Genomic DNA, 16,509 nt, shown 5'->3' with positions numbered 1-16,509 from the left:
TTGGGTAAAGTAAAAAGGCCGTCTAAGTGCTTTTGACAAGCCACACACAAATAGGTCAATGACGTAAGCAAAGTAATTTCAACAACTCAATAACGACCTAAATATCCTAACCCAAAGTAATAGTTAAGCATAAGCTGGCAATATGTACTATCCACTGCCCTTAAATATACTAGAAATTACAGGACTGACTATCAAAAAAAGGAAACAAAAAAAAGTTACAGGACTAATTACAATGAGAAAAAAAGAGAAATTACAAAACTAAGACTTTACCACGACAACCCATAATCTCATAAGCAAAGGGAACAAAAAAAAAAGGGAAAATTCGAAATAGAAGATAAAAAAGGTCTAAATGTCCAAACAAAGCAGGGAAAACTGCTCACAAGCACAGAATAAGTACTCCTGACAACTTCGGATATGCTGTGAAATTGTTAAGACGTATTTTCTTTTAGCACCTCGAACTTTAACAATTTCTGGGGCAGGTGGTTGCAGTAAATCTCGACACAAATCAGAATTAACAATTATGTTTCCAAAACCATTGAACGGTTCACAGGCCATCAGAATGCATATCCATGGATGAATCATTTGAGTTCACATCATTGTTCCGAGATGTATTTCCATTAGGCAAGACATTGGTTGAGTGATACCCTCCCAATTGGACCAGGTGATAAGGCAGAAGGCTATGTTGGGCCAGGCAGGAGAGAGAAGTCACTTGTCCAGATGTAGAAGAAGGATTCTGCGGTGTTGTGCTTGCAAAGTGTAATACAGATTGAGTATGCTGATTCGGGAATTGTGAACGAGGAGACATTGATACCTCCTCTCCTCCAATATTGATTTCGTTCTAATTCACAGAAAAAATTTCCAAAAGTGTAGGGATCTAGTTAATATCATATCACAGGGCTGTTGCACTAGATATTGGGTTAAAGCCAAATAACATAATGCCGCACCTATTGAAATAAAGAATCAGGAAAAGAAGTAGGGTAATTCACAATGGAACTTGAAAGAAGAAAAAGTTCAAAACTGACAGTGTAAATCCTTTTAGATCATACAAGCTGATATAATCAAAGATCACAATAATCACCAGAAGTAACTTTGAATTCTGGGTATTAAAAAGACATTAACCATTATTTTTCTCACAAAAGAAAAAAAAAAAAAAAACCAACCAACTCTTTAAAATGGAAGAGGTAAAATAGAGAGTAGGTTGAATTGTAAATTTTAAATATAATCTTTTGAGTCATTTCCCGTGATTGCATTTTTAAGACCAAACTGCCACCAAATTTTAAAGAATGTGAAATCAGAGATCTCTATTAAGGGAGTAATGGTTCATAGCATGTTAAAATATGAATAGGAGCTTACATATTTCGGATTTTAATAAGGCTAAATTATTGAATATACTTAAAAGCAAATGTTAGGCAATAAGTTAAGCAGCAGGAATACAGACTAGAAGGATATTGCTAACATATGACCAACATTGAGAACAGAATCACATAGTAAATACAAAGCATTATTAAAATGTGTAAGTTTCAAAGAAGATATTGGAGAGAATAACTGCAGAGTCAGCGATTAATCAGTCCTATGTAACCTACAAAGTATACAAACAATTAGCTTTCAAAGCAGCTGAACAGCCAAACAAGATCATGCTAAGAACCCACCAGAGGAACCTCTAAGAGGAATGTAAGCGAAACCACAAACTCTATAAAAACTCAAAAACTTGATAAGAAGATTAAAAGCAAAAAAGATTGACCTCTGGGGAGAATTTATCGAAAAGATGAAAGCATGGCCATTGGACAACATATACATTTCATGATAGAACAAACAGCACCATAAAAAGGATTAATATTCATATATAACCAAAATTCTTTGTGTGGAATAAAATATATCAAAGGAAAACTAAGTAAGATATACCAGAAATGTTAAATGGATGGGAAGCACACAACCAACAATGTTACAGAAATTCCAATGCAATATTTTTCACCTAACCTGTAGGTACGAAGCTACATCCGCAACCGCAACCCTTGAACCTTCCTCATGGTGTCTCAAAATCCACTGGTAGACTTTCTCCTGTAAAAAATTAAAAACGTAAGAGGCAATAACTTTGCTTGGCACATTACTGAACCTCATGCACTTTTACATACAGAAACAACAAAACATACAAGAAACTCAAAAAGTCCAGAAAACTTGCAACATCATACAAACTCGCATCTTCATGGAAGTTTAATTGAGCCTGCTTTTTCTCTAAATTTTATAGAATAGATTTTTATAGAATTATAGAGAAAGAGGAAAAAGGAAATGCATAAAAAAATCCCATATATTAAGCTAAAATTTAGTTGTTCTGCTAGTTACTCTTCAGTCTTTGTGAGTTATAACATAGCCGGCACCTTGATCACCAGTTTAATAATACAAGAGCCGGGACATTTTATGCTTTCACACCTAGCAAAAGGCCCTAGGAAGCTCTTCATTAACCTTAAATCAATCGTCACAGATCTATGTCACGTGATACCGCAATTAAAGAAGCAGAAGAACAAACCCATCACACTGGAACCAGAGTATTGGTGGTAACACATGTAGCACTCCAACCACATGCCTCGTACCAAATACAGATAATATAACGCTTTCATATCTTAGAAAAAAGGCCTAGATATTCCTTTCTAACCTAACATAACCAATCACCACAAATCTGTGTCACATGATGCAGATATTTAAGGAGCATAAGAACAAATCAATCAACGGATGAACCAAAAAATATCCATAATCCGTAACTCTTCACACTTTTTCACAGTAATAACACATCTAGCACCTTGAATTTCATGTCGAGAACCAAATACAGGTCGGCAAAAGGCCACCGGAGATTCCTTATTTTTTAATTGTTATCAATTGCAGGGAATCTAAATCAAATAATACCAAAATTTAAGAAGAAAAGGTGGCAGATCCATCAGTACAGGGACCAAAACTCATCAGATCGAAATTACAACAATAAACCGCAACCGATCATACAAGAGGGACCGGAAATGATCGATCGGATGCAAACTACCGCCGATTCAAACGCGAAAAGGGGAGAGATCGAGAGAGAGGTGGGTTGGGGACCGATCGAATCGAACCATGCTGTGGCGCTCCCCGGCTTGGAAGGCGAGCTTCTGCTGGGCCATGGCGTGGGTGAAGATCTGCGAGAGCGAGTTCGCGGCGCTGCAGAACGTGGAGTGCATCGTCCGATCCACCTCGTCGAGGTGCGCCGCGTCTGATTTCCTCTTCTTCGCCATGGATCTCTCCCTCTTCTTCTTCTTCCTCCGCTCTTCTCCTCTCTCCCTCTCCCCCTCTCTCCCTCTCTTCGGAGTGGTGTCGACGACAAATAAGAGAGAGAGAGAGAGAGAGAGAGAGAGAGAGAGAATGTGAGAGAGAGAGAGAGAGGGGTTATTTTCTTTTATAAACGATTGCTGCATGGTCACCCTCTCGGGATATAATAATAGAAAATATTTTATGGACTTAGTCCACCACGTCAGCGAAAAGCCGACTTTTCATATGAGTTAAAGATCTAATCATAAAAGTTTTAAAATAAAAATCTAAATCATTGAAAATATTTTACAACACAAAAAAGTTTACATGCAAAAAATCACGATTATCGAAAATCTATATCTCGAGTTTCTAATATTATCCTTTTATTTGAAAATTTCGGATGGTTAATTTTAACACCACTTGATGTATAGTAAATCAATTTTAAAATTTGTGAAACTTTATATAAGTATATATTTTAAATACTGTAGATCATATTTAATAATTTAGATCTTAAGTTTAAGTCCTCTAGATTGAACTTTATATTATATAAAATTTTGTGTAACTTACACGTATATAAGTCAATTATTATTACAAATATGCACGTATTTAAAAATTACATCATCAAAAATAAGTGTAAAGTACGGAAATTACAGTATTTTTGAAAGCACATAAGTCAAATTCTCTCTCTCTAAATATATATTATCAAAACTTAACACTTTAAGTGAAGTAGGTGTTATAAAACTCATTTAATGGTTTAAAGCTTTAGGGTTAATTTCATATGCACCTTTCGTCCAACCTTGAATTGTATAAACATCAAATATACCTCTGTAATTTAGAAAAAAATATCATAAATATTCAAATTGATAATTATTTGTTACAAAATTAAATAAAATTTTCATTTTGTCCATCATCTATTATTTGTACTTTTTAAATGAACTTAAATATTATTTTATTTCAAAACATTATAAGTATAATTGAATGTTTACGAAATTAAAACTAATTAGTTGCAACAAACTACATGTATATAAATAGTAAAATAAAAAATTATAGTAATTTAGACTGAAGAAAATAGATTTGCAAAAAATAAAACATATTTTTAGCTTTCGTTAATTATTTATTTTGATTAATATGAACCCATATGTCATAGATAACAAAAATATATGTAAACTTAGTATGCAAAAAATGCATTCATAAATTGAATCATAAACAAAAATTGAGTTATTTTTCGATGAAAAGTAAATTTATTAGCCCTACATAATATAATATAATTATTTATAATTAGGAATAAATCAGTCCAAAATTCTTAAAGGATGCGATGGAGGGCATTTTTGATATAACTCATTAATTTATAAAGACAAAAGTATTATTATTGACAATTTAAAGGGGCATTTGCGATATTATATAATTTTTGAGGGTACTATTGAAATCGCCCCCAAAATTTTACTTCTAAACCTTTGGACAGTAGAGTTGGAGGTTGGACCATGATGGACAAGGTTTAGGCAGTAATTTCTGAAACAGCGGACTTTGCGGTAATTACATTGTTTGAACCCTGTCTACAGTTTTACCATGAACCGCAGCAGACAAAAACGGGCTAGTTGTCCTGGCCCGGTCCACACCAATTATTCGGCCTATGGGCCATAATGTGGGCCTGAGAACAGGAGGTAGGATGGAATATCTACCGTCTGATTGACTGCGGACGCTGCAGATGAACTTTGAGGATCGTGTGCGATTGGTGAGCTGCTTATCTTGCATTTTGATTGGTTCGGTTCAATAAAAACGTGGTGCACCCGGTTCATCCAGGATCCAGCAAATTACACGTTTTCGGACCCAGGTTGGTGTCCCTACAAATTACAATCCATCTCCCAACTCCGGTTTTAAACGCTCGTGTTTTGGAAGAAAGGCGGCAACTCCCAAAGCAGCGCGAGGGAGTCTCCCAAATCCCCCAAAAATCTCTCTCTCTCTCTCTCTCTCTCTCTCTCTCTCTCTCTCTCTCCCGGTGAGTTCGTAGTTAAATTCCCCCAAATTCTCTTACCCTTCTCCTCCTCCTCCCTCCACCTCCGCTCTCTCTACGAGAAGCTCGTCTCGGAGACCTCGCCTTTTTTAGGGTTTCACGTGATGAAAGGGGCGCAATTGCGAGCGTGCTCTCCGCGCTAGGGTTTACTCCTCTTGGATCGGTCGCTCGAGTGCGGATAATTTGGTGTGCAGCAGCTTCTTCTGATCGAGATTTCAAGGAACGGTTGTTACCCGTGATTTCTCGCCCATGTTGTAGATTGGAGTTTATTTAGTTCACATTGCGATAATCGGTTCTGCTGATTTGTTCGTGTGATATATGCTGCTCTTTTGTTCTAGTGAATGCCCTAACATTGCTTGAAATTAGGCTATTTGTGCCCTAGTATCTCTTTGAACTTTGAAATTGGATTCTAGAGAATGGAAATAGGTGGATGTGATAAGTAATTGCTCTCCTTGAATTGTAGATTTAATTTATTTTTATTTATTTTTTTTGTGGGAGGGGTGGGGGTTGGGGCGCTAGAAGATATATGTAAGTTGGAATTGATTCTCTTCGCTCTTTTATCATGCTTGGCTCCATCTAGATGCTAAATTCATGGTTTAGGGTTCATGTTAGCATGTAGACGTCTGGATTGTCACACAAAAGATGGATCTGATAGGAAATAGGTCAGGAATAGTCTTAACACCCCCTCTCCATGTGCATGGTAGAGATTCAGAGCACTATGCCACGTGCTCACAACAGAGGTAACAAAAGAGAGAACGAATAACAAATAGAAATGTATGCCATAAATCGACAGATTTATGAATCGACGACTTCTTGAACCTAAGGGGGCTTGTGATTGACTTTGATACAATGGTACCCAGAATATTGATCTGATAGGAAACAACACTGGTATAATCCTCACGTGTATAAGGAAGCCAGCTAGCTTCCAGGTCTGAGCACATATTCGAAGAAAACAGAACCCTCCATTTTATAGTCTAATGCTTCCAAGCGTACTCGCACTGAGTAATCTATTTACAATCTTTGTTGTTAAATGTTTGCAATATTACTTTTAGTACCTGTTATTGGCAACTGACATTTGCAATGGCATGCTATTAATGGCACATGCGACAATTATGTGCTCACGACAAGGCTGACTTCTCACTGGAGGAATTAAACTTTTAATAGGGCATCTTCAGTCAATCTTCATCATTTTCACTAGATGTTCGTGCAGAAAATAAGTAGCTTGCTTGTTAAATATTTCAGGTTTTAATACTTTGTCCGGTAGCAGGGTCCATTTGCAGAAGGGTGATTTGTTTCCTTTTTAGTAATCATGAAAAGTACTGGCCACATTCGCAAAGCAACTGCTGAAGCGAGATCAAAGAGCAAACTGGGTTGCGCTAAGTCTGAAACTCTGAAAATTGGCGGAAGAAGACGTAAAACACCAGGTAAATGTTCTAGAAGCTTAAGATATTCACACTAAAGAAAGAAAGAAAATCTTAGAACACTGATAATAATGTTTTTTTAGCAATGATCATCATCTACTTTACTTTGAACTCTTTTTTTCAGAATTTTTTTTTAATTTTCGCATGTCATATTATAAGCATGGTTTTAATATTCCAGGGTTTCTTTTATGCAGCAAAACTTTATATTGAAAATTTCTCTCTGAAGAAATAAATACGCAGTTAATTTTTGCCTAGTTTGGCCTTACCGAAACAGCATTTAAATTTTGACAAAAGGCATTAACTAATAACTCTCATGCTTTTTCGTTTTTCGGCAATTATGCAATATATTAGCTAATTTTAGGATTTCTCGTGTGCATTTGCTAAATTGTGTTGCATTTGTTTTCCAGAAAAAGCTACTGTAGAATTCTGTGAAAGGCTTTTGCCTTCTCCTGCTCAATCATCCCCTTTACATACCAACACGAGGCATAGCTCCCTAGAGACGGCACCTGGAAATTCTACAGTTATGGCTGGACGGTATCCACAAATATCTGGAAAATTTAAGCTTCAGCTATTTCCAATAGATGATATCGTGCGAAAAAGGTTGGAACAGGTGAGTGTTGCTGTTTCTTATTTGTGATTTGTTTTGGGAGGGGGCGAGGGGTGGGGGGTGTGGGGGAGAAGAAATAGCTTGTTTAAATTGACTAAAAACTGACAACCTGTATTATCATCTACTTAATTTTTAAGGATAAGCACAATCCTTACCTGGAATTGACTTTGACTACTCGAAAGAAAATATCCTCGGTGGTGAGGCACCTCAATATCAAGTGGGGTAGTTCGGGAACCAAAACAGGAGAGCTTATGCTATTGCCTTACAATTCTAGTCCCAACAATATGGTCAGCTACAAAAGGTGGACTTTGAAAGACTCTGACACCACTGCAGCTGATGTTTATGCTGCACTTGGTAGCCCAGCTGTTTTTCGCTTGAGGTTTATCTCTTATCTTTGTCTTTTTTTATATATGCATGTGTTTTTAACATAGTTTCAGGGTTTTTTTTTCTCATTAATATCTGCAATAAGGGTGCTTGGCTTAATTATATGTTCTATTTTCTTTCCAAGATATGGTTGGTTCTCTGCTCAAGGTCGAATACCAGGTGAAGAGATGGGAATGGCTAAGGCTGATAATACTCCTTTGTCGAATAACCCAGTTCAAGCAGTGGTATATTCTTTACCTTCTATCCAACTTAAAAATTTCTCTTATTCTCCACATAGTTACGAATTTTCTTGTTGAAAATAGGAGGATCAAAGGATATGTCGTGCCCCTCCGCTTTCATGGCTCGATAGCATTTCCAACATGAGCTTTGGAGCTCTGTTGCATGAAGCATTGCCGCCTCCAGATGAAAATGCAATTCTTGCACAGAACAATCCGAGTCTTAGTCAAATCTCTTTCACTTGTGATTCATTTGATGCTGCTATTGCTTCCCTTATCGGCTGTCAGCAAATTAACAACCAGTCCACTCAAGTTTCAAATTCGTCCATTTTTAATTCTGAAGAAACTTGCCATGCATTTCAGTTTCAAAACATTACTCATTCGACCGAAGCTGGTCCATCTTCATCCAAAGATGTAGCTGCTGCTTCATGTACTGAGAATGTGAGTCTGGACTCATTTAGGCTCAATCATAAGATAATATTTTTCTTCTTTTCTCATTTCACATGGTCTCTGTTTACCCTTTAATTTGCTTTTCTAAATTAAGGAGACATTATAACTTGTTTGTTGATTAATATTTGCAGCAAAGCCCAGACGTGCTTTGTGCACCTACAGAGAGTGATGGCAAAGATAATATGCACCCGACTGATGAATCAAATAGAGACCTGAAAGGGAATTTAAAGCCTCATGATGGGAGTAACCCTTTTGGGAGAGCGGATATAAATTGGGTACTTGCCATTTAATTAGATTAATAAATCTAAAGCTCATTTGGTTACACTTTTGGTTTTTTTTTCTTTTTCAACTCTTTTTTTTTCCTCTTTGGTTTATAAACTCAAATTCTATGCATTGGAGTGTGCCGGTGAATCTGTTTTTACTATTGTTAGTTAGCTTGTGAACTCATCTTCTTTATAAATAGCAGAAAAGAGTAAAGAAGTCTTCTTTTTTGTGCTGCCAATCTAGCCTTATAATTGTATAGGTTGCCAACAATATGTTACCAGCTAGCGCACTCCATCCAATAAAATTTGAGTTGAAAAAATTGAAAGTGTGACCAACTAAAGCATTTTTTTTATGTCTGGTTTATATTGCGATATCAATGTTGTTGATATTCCATTTACTTATGGTTCACAGCCTGATTCAGTTGGTCCCTCCGAGCACGTGGCTCCTTGCTCTAGGCAGATGAGCGGTGGAGACAGTATTGGTCTTGGTGGATTGGTCGCGAGCAGTTTAGACGCATTCCAGAACTTCTCGATTTTCTGAGAGAGGACGATTAATCCTCACCTAAACTTTAGTTTATGAACTTTGTACAGGAAGGCGGAATCGTTCACTAGTTTGGATTTACTTTCCTCACATTTCAGAATTTATAGGCAGTTGTAATCAGCATCATTCTGTAACTATCATTTGTAGAAGATAATTTCTCAAACTTCTTCTTGACATTATTGTGCACCCCTGTATTAGATATTGCCATTTTGACCAAAGCCCATTGAAAAATATTGTCATTCTGAGCTTATGTAAATGTGTTTCAAATTTCTGATTAGCTTCTGGGAAATGCTATAAATATTGGCTGCAATGACGTCAAGAATAACTTCTCGTCTTTGTAGGTAGGATATTATTATTACTACATGCAATACGTGTTATGTAGAAATCTTCTCCCAAGTAATACGTTGCTTTAGGGGCAATTTTAATCCATGGAATTTGTATTTTTCTTCTTTCCCCCCGTCCCATTTAAACGCCCCTAGTTGCTTGTAGGACGGGTGTGTAGTGCAATCAAATTTTCATTACCACATTCGAGCCAACCTGCACGTTCGCACGTCTATCATTGTGAGCTAAGAATGACGTGCTTAAAGATCTGATCTAAAACTGTCTCTAAATTTTAGTTCATTTATTCTCAAATTTATTTTGTTACTGCACAGTTTATGTCAGCTAGGCGGCTTTACATCTTCATATCTGACAATTTAGATTCGAGCCTAAAGCTCTAAACTTTATCAACCTTTTTAGGATGGATTGGCCACATTAGATGTAGATGATTGTACACATAGCGTTGCTCTAAAGGAAAATCTGATCTCCTCCATCTCTACCATCAAACCAACAAGTTTAAATGTTTGAATTCAAGGGGACATTTTGTGTTTAGGTGAAAAAGGTTGAGTCCGAATCAGTTGGACTTTGTTTCGGCTCCTGTACTCTCTGTTTGTCCGGATCATACAGCTTTTGGTTCGTGAAAGATTTGAAATCTAGCTGCTCATCTTTGTCACAACACTGTTATGTTCCCTTCCATTCATTCTATGCTTATAATTGTTTACACATTTGTAAATTATGTGATGTTGTTTTGTCGTACTGGGCTCTAAAACTCAAAAAAGTCAATCAAGAGCCGTACGCTATTTGAATGCATAAAAACAATTGTTGAATATAGCAAATTTTAATTTTACGTAACACCCCTGTTATTATTTATTAGTCATTAAGAACGATATATTCCAAACCGCAGGCCTATAAAATAATGCAATTTTCCCTTACCACCATCAACTTGTCAAATGCTCTCCCTGTCTCACCAAAACTCTCCAAAACAATAACTCATCTTTACACACTAGTTTGAAAATATGTTGCCCAAACACATCCTCTAATATTTTTAGGTTTGAGGAAAAAAAAAAATGAAAAGTATTTTAGAGCTTTTCAACAAGGCTTCGCTGTTCTATTTCAAGGTATTGAAAACTTTAAAGCACCTCTAAATTTTTTTAAAAAGTTTAATACATGCATTTCAATGCATTGAAAACCATGTATTTTCAATTAAGTCTGAGCCAAATAATGACATATCAATGGGCTAATTTTAACCGGGCTGCCAACAACCAACGGCACCAACTAAGTCGACGATAAATACCAACCGTCTGATACCGCCGTTCTATTAGCCCCCAATTGTTGACCATCCAATCAAAAACAACCAATTTTCTTAATAAAAATCCAATTCCCACATCTCCTTATAAATATGCACCACCTCCTTCAACCACTTCTTTTTCTAAATGCTGTGAGGAGAAACAAAGAAGAGTTTATTTTCATCTACATGGATTACATCCCCAAGCTACAAAGGCAGATATCTTGTCCTTCTTATTATCATTGTAGCAACTATGGCATGATCGGACGGCTGAGTAGGAATGGCGAGTATGAGGATGAATACGATCCGTCAGATCGCGGTCCGACCCGATCTGTTACCGCGAGGTTGCGGGAGCTGTGGAGGAAGATTGTGAAGGAAAAGAGGAAGATATTGAAGTCGGCGAGCGGTTCAGCATGTGAAGCATATGATCCTGACTCGTATGCGCAGAATTTTGATGAAGGGTCAGCTTCAGCCGAACCAGAGAACTTGTCACGATCCTTCTCAGCAAGATTCGCTGTCACGTCAACGGTATTGCTCAGATTAACTTGATCTTGGTTTTAAGAGTTTTCATTCTCTACATTAGCTTATATGTATCTCTCATTGTGGGAGTTTTAGTCCGCTTTATCATTATGATCTGCTAAAAGAAAAAAGAGGAGTCAATAGCTAATTCATCTCTACCAATTTTAATTATGTCATTATAACTCCATTTTTATTATTTTATTCCCTAAATTTCACTCGTCATAAATAAAAATCGGAACCTACTAGCAGTCTAAGATATGAAAAATGATGTTACATCAATATTATCAAAACTGAGTGCCGTTTGTTTGACCGATCTTTTGTTTGACCCACGTTTTATTTCATCTTTAACGACAAGATAATAACGTATTTGACAAACAAAAAAGTTGAGAGACTTTATAGCCGCGAGAAGAAAAAAAAAAGATCTGGGACAAAAAAGAAAGTTTCCAATTGAAGATTTTGCACCTAAAATGAGATAGAATTGTGGAGCAACTAGACTTCAAACTTGAGTTCTCAAGTATAAATCATCAAACTCTCAGCTGACTGGAATTGATACAGTTGATGCTATTAAGCACTTCAATGGAAAACTATTAATGCTTTTCTAATAAAATATGATCCTACTGTATTACAGCCTACGATCCGGTCAAACAGGAATTGTAAGGTTACAATTGAAATCAAGATGAAACTTGACCACCAAATTTGCAATTTACACAAGAAAAATCATGCCTTCTTTTAAATTAAATAAGCATCAAGTAGTCGTAGATTTAAATGTTGGCCGAAGTGATAAATGCAAATGTCCGAATGTACAAGTAACAGGTAGTAGAAAACAGGTTATCCAAAACTTACCCTGGCCTAATAATAATGGGGATATATAAGCCTATCTGCATCTACCAAATTCATTAAATTTCCACATATCTCATTTACTCTGTCGAAATTGCCCCGTACAAAATCTAATCACGTGCTCCTCTTACTTACAAATTTGACCAGACTCGGGATCTTTCGCGAAATTGTAGAGAGACCGGAAGAAGAAGCCACGCACAAAGGGAGAGGTTTTGAAGCCTTTCAGATCCTGTACTTCTCCTCCACTTTCAATACTTGTTGAGTGAGTATCTGTTACTGTTAGAGCGCGATGGTGCATTAGCAATGGCGGTGGCTCAGAACATACACACGTCAGCCGCTCAATGTGTACCGCGTATAATTATGGCTACATTGGCAGCATTGGAGGGAACCTTCTGAGGGCTCCCATTGTAAGATTCTCACGAGCTTATCAAGTTACATAGCATTGTTCAAATTTTTTATTTATTTACACATTAAAGGCAAACTGACAAAAATATGCAAAAATGAGTCTTCTCGCCTGAATTTGATAAAACTTTCTAATCGTTTATTCTTAGGTAATGCAGCTTTAGTTTGCCAGTGTAATTGGGAAAAAAAACTCTTATAAATTTGATGGATGAAGTGAGAGCTTTTTTTTATTTTATTTTTTTCCTTTCTTTTCGTCATTTTTTTAATCTTTTATCTAGGGGAAAGGACACAGGCAGATCATTCCGGTAGTTATGGCATAAAATATCGAGCCTTATAAATCCTGCGACACCATGCGCATTCAAAGAGTTAAATTCCCCACTTGCAGTTAAAAAGAAAAAGGAGATAATATAAAGTAAGGAACAAATCTTACACGAAGGAAAATTCCTTCTGACCATGCTTATCTTTTTTTATTGTCAATTTGCAAATTGTTCCTAACAAGAAGATGAGGGTCATTCCTTTATACCTTCTATTCCATATATCTCAGACAAGATTGGCAGGGCATCTTAACACATTCTTCATGCTTGTATATATCAAGCTACATTAAAAAGGTATCCCGGACCACCAAGCTCATGTGCGAAGTTCCCACTAAAGGCCACGTCACAAACTGAATGCTTAAGCAACAAGCCGTATATGATAATAGCATGAAGATTAATAGAGAAGGATGGATAATGGATAACTGGAGTATTAGAGACACAAAATGATCGTACCTATGAGTAACAAGCAGTTTTAAGTTGGCAATGATCACACTTGATGTGCCTTACCAACTCACTTAAAGAACAGTTACAGTTCAATCATTGCCTTTATCGAGATTATGTTAAAAATTCTAATCAGCGAGAGCAACAACAGATGGAAGCGCATGCAACACTGAAATATATTCAGATGTCTTGAAGTTTCTTTTATCAAATGATTGCATACAATAAATTAAGTAGGATAAATATTTGATGTGAGAGTTTTTACATATGATACTATAATCTGGATAAATGAAGAATTGCTCTTCTTTTATGCTGCTGGATTGCTAGTAGCATGTTTGCAAGGGACTCCTTGCCCTTGCTTTGTCATCTCATTGCCGGCAACAAGAAAGTATGCAGTGTGCCTGACAAGGTTTAGTAAAAATGTTAAGTGAAACGAAAATCGGTATATATGGAAATATGTAAAAGCACAAAATGCAATTTCAACAAAAAAAACATGTCGGGTGCTGAGAGGTACCTGAAGAAATTCATCATTTTGACTCTTGAATCTGGGTCGATGCTTCCAGTGTTGTCCAATGCTTGTTGCATGTGGTGTAGCCACCTCTCTGCTGCTTGGTGAGTAACTGGAAATGGCCGATGCCGCGCAATCAGCGCAGGATGGCCTTTGGAAAGAGAAGCAGTGAGGTAAGATTCCAAGTCATATACTTCTATTAGATCGAAATTAGGTAGCATGTTGATCCAACTGTCTCCAGCAGGATTAATGAGATATATTTCTTTGATGCACTAATAGGCAACAAGTGCAGTTACAAGTCAGATATAGAGATGAGAAGTCTCAACACTAGAGAGAGCGAAACAACAGAAAGAAATTGAAAAGGAGAAGTCTCAGATATGTTCCATCTGAAAATTTGGAAGATCGTATTCACTTCCAAAAAGAGCTGACGTCAAAACTCTCAGCTGAAATAATAAATTTGCAGATGAATATATGCAACTGGCTGGATATGCAAATACAAGTTTTTTTTAACACCTATTCCTACAAAACTCTCTCTAAAGTAGAAAAGACAAAATGATATATTATTACACTCAGAAAGAGGGGAACAAGAGGTGATAGAGCAAAGATTTTAGTAAGATAAAGTGCTTTCGTTCTGATAATTATTACATGCTAATGAACATGTCCAAGGTGCAAGGAGGAAGTAACAACTAGTTTCTAGCAATAAAACATTTCAAAAGGCTTCTTATACAAACATTCTATCAGAACTGTGCACTTATGTCAAAACTGAACATTGTTCCTTATCCTTTGAAAAAGCTAACTGACATCGCTTGCATTGATATGGTAAAAGTTCAGAAAGATCCCCTTCATAAATATCATACCGGAGCCCGGTAGAATGCTCAATAACATCCACATGACAATAACTGACGATCCATCGAAAAAGTTAATTGTATAGGTACATGTGAATTGGAAAGACGAGAAGGAAACTAATAGCAACAAAGATATAGTATAAATGCAGCAAAATCAGGGAGCACAAATTGCACCAAAACAAAGAAGCGGGGGAAAAAAGATGTAGCAACTAGATTGAATAGTAAAATATAGAGATTTTTATGTTGTATCACCATGTTAAAATGTTGTTAGATATTACTCAAGCAACTGCGACTTGATAGGTGAAGTAATCCATCTTCAACCAGACAGTTTTTCCTCCTTTTTTCTTTTCTGTTAGTTCCAAGGGCTTACTTTGTAGTCAAAAGTTGGCAAGAGTGACTTTTTTATTTGTTTGGATGGGCAACTTCTCCTACTTGGCTACTTCCAAGCTCTTCAAACATTAATTCATATGTTTACATAACCTTTACTTTTAGGGAGTGATACCAGTGTTAACCACAAAAAACCAACAAAAATCGTCATCTGACTCTTTTAGGAAAAATAAAAAAGAATTACTCTTTATCATACAGTCCTTGTTTCATCTCTTTCGAAGCTTTTCTCAATTCTTGTTGGTTGACAATGTCAAAGATATTATTCAAGTTATCAAGCACTAATAACAGAGCAGCATAACAAGGGAAGTAGTTATTAAGGCAGAAAATCAAGTCAAAACATATGGAAACAGGTGAGTGGCTAGCGAACTAGTTATTACTAAAGGCTAATACAAAGTAAATAAACACATAAATAGCCACAAACCTGATTAATTCCCCTACCCTACAAATCAAAACTTAAAAGTAACACAACATAATCCTTCCATCAACCTAATTAATTCCACTACTGTATGAATCAGTGGCTCGTGTACTAGTTATTACTAAAGGTTAACGCAAAGTAAATAAACACATAAATAGCCACAAACCTAATTAATTCCGCTACCCTGCAACTCATAACTTAAAAGTAACACAACATAATCCTTCGATCAACCGCATCCAAACTCCAGATTTAACAAAGAAAAGAATTTTAAGAAAAACTAATTACCTCTCCGCTGTGAATACAATGGAGGCCCTCCCATCCTCTGAACGAAAAACTCATACTGGTTACGGATCGCGTCCTCCTTCCGCGAAGCAGCAAAGATCGAGCGAAACGACTCCTCCTCGTCCTCATAGATTCTACCGATCCAGCAACACAAAAGCCCTAATCACCACGACCACACCGCAAACCCTAGAACTACGAAAAGGCTACGGAATCGATCGATCGAAGAGTCACCTGGTGTAGAAATTGGTGGAGAGGTCGACGAAGGGTTGGAGACCACCGAGGGCTTCGAAGAGGTTGGTCTCGTCGATGGCGAAGGCGTCGCTCGGCGCCACGCCGCTCCACTCCGACGCCTTCTGCTGCAGCGATTGCATCGCTAGGGTTTCGTCTCCTCCTCCGCCGCCGCACGTGGTAGACGAAACGAGCGAGCGAGAAACAAGAGAGAAACGGGGCGGCGCGATGGATCGAAAATTTTGGGGCTGTTAAATGTTAATTGCGAAGAGCGCGAGGGGTATATTTATAGGACCATGCGTGCTTTGACAATCGGGACAAATCGTGGTGGGTTTTGCGCTTTACTGTGTGCTCTGCGCTTTCGGTCTCAGCAGTAAGGAATCTTTTTTAAAAAAATAAAAGGATCGCATGTCGACATTTTACTTCGATATGGCGCCATGGGCACAAGCGCTGACGTTTTCGCCCAATAGCAGAAGAGCCCCACAAGTCTAATTTTTTTTCCCGGCCCATCCTGGCCTAATACTATCCGGCCCATTAGGCTCCCAAAAAGGCCCAATAACAATCACAAAGTT

General features: G+C 37.1%; 4 protein-coding genes across 8 annotated transcripts; 2 read left to right on the top strand and 2 right to left on the bottom strand.

Moving 5' to 3' along the window:
• LOC109710459 lies at window positions 91-3,358 on the bottom strand. Of its 3 annotated transcripts, none has more exons than XM_020233037.1 (3): window positions 3,096-3,354; window positions 1,978-2,058; window positions 91-838 (listed from the first exon to the last, which is right to left on the bottom strand). In XM_020233037.1, exons 1-3 carry the CDS (start codon window positions 3,252-3,254, stop codon window positions 545-547), a joined length of 534 nt encoding a protein of 177 aa, XP_020088626.1. In that variant the 5' UTR covers window positions 3,255-3,354; the 3' UTR covers window positions 91-544. The 3 variants fall into 3 exon arrangements, with proteins under 3 accessions (XP_020088626.1, XP_020088627.1, XP_020088628.1); XM_020233038.1 differs by having other exon boundaries at window positions 811-944; window positions 3,096-3,358; XM_020233039.1 differs by lacking the exon at window positions 91-838 and adding an exon at window positions 1,486-1,579 and having other exon boundaries at window positions 3,096-3,358.
• On the top strand, window positions 5,142-9,335 carry LOC109709880 (TSL-kinase interacting protein 1-like). 3 transcript variants are annotated; one of them, XM_020232252.1, is made up of 8 exons: window positions 5,142-5,498; window positions 6,521-6,702; window positions 7,107-7,309; window positions 7,444-7,685; window positions 7,815-7,914; window positions 7,993-8,346; window positions 8,487-8,630; window positions 9,031-9,335. In XM_020232252.1, the coding sequence occupies exons 2-8, from the start codon at window positions 6,588-6,590 to the stop codon at window positions 9,157-9,159; spliced, it is 1,287 nt and encodes a 428-aa protein (XP_020087841.1). In that variant the 5' UTR covers window positions 5,142-5,498; window positions 6,521-6,587; the 3' UTR covers window positions 9,160-9,335. The 3 variants fall into 3 exon arrangements, with proteins under 3 accessions (XP_020087841.1, XP_020087840.1, XP_020087839.1); XM_020232251.1 differs by having other exon boundaries at window positions 5,142-5,503; window positions 6,546-6,702; XM_020232250.1 differs by having other exon boundaries at window positions 5,142-5,503.
• Window positions 10,830-13,375, top strand: LOC109710915. Its single transcript, XM_020233726.1, has 2 exons — window positions 10,830-11,290; window positions 12,266-13,375. The coding sequence occupies exons 1-2, from the start codon at window positions 10,877-10,879 to the stop codon at window positions 12,332-12,334; spliced, it is 483 nt and encodes a 160-aa protein (XP_020089315.1). The 5' UTR covers window positions 10,830-10,876; the 3' UTR covers window positions 12,335-13,375.
• On the bottom strand, window positions 13,428-16,216 carry LOC109710914 (two-on-two hemoglobin-3). The gene is made up of 4 exons (XM_020233725.1): window positions 15,941-16,216; window positions 15,713-15,843; window positions 13,787-13,931; window positions 13,428-13,673 (listed from the first exon to the last, which is right to left on the bottom strand). Exons 1-4 carry the CDS (start codon window positions 16,078-16,080, stop codon window positions 13,580-13,582), a joined length of 510 nt encoding a protein of 169 aa, XP_020089314.1. The 5' UTR covers window positions 16,081-16,216; the 3' UTR covers window positions 13,428-13,579.

Source organism: Ananas comosus, linkage group 5, assembly GCF_001540865.1.
Source record: "Ananas comosus cultivar F153 linkage group 5, ASM154086v1, whole genome shotgun sequence".
Lineage (NCBI taxonomy): Eukaryota > Viridiplantae > Streptophyta > Magnoliopsida > Poales > Bromeliaceae > Ananas > Ananas comosus.
This window is presented reverse-complemented; position numbering and strand designations above follow the sequence as displayed.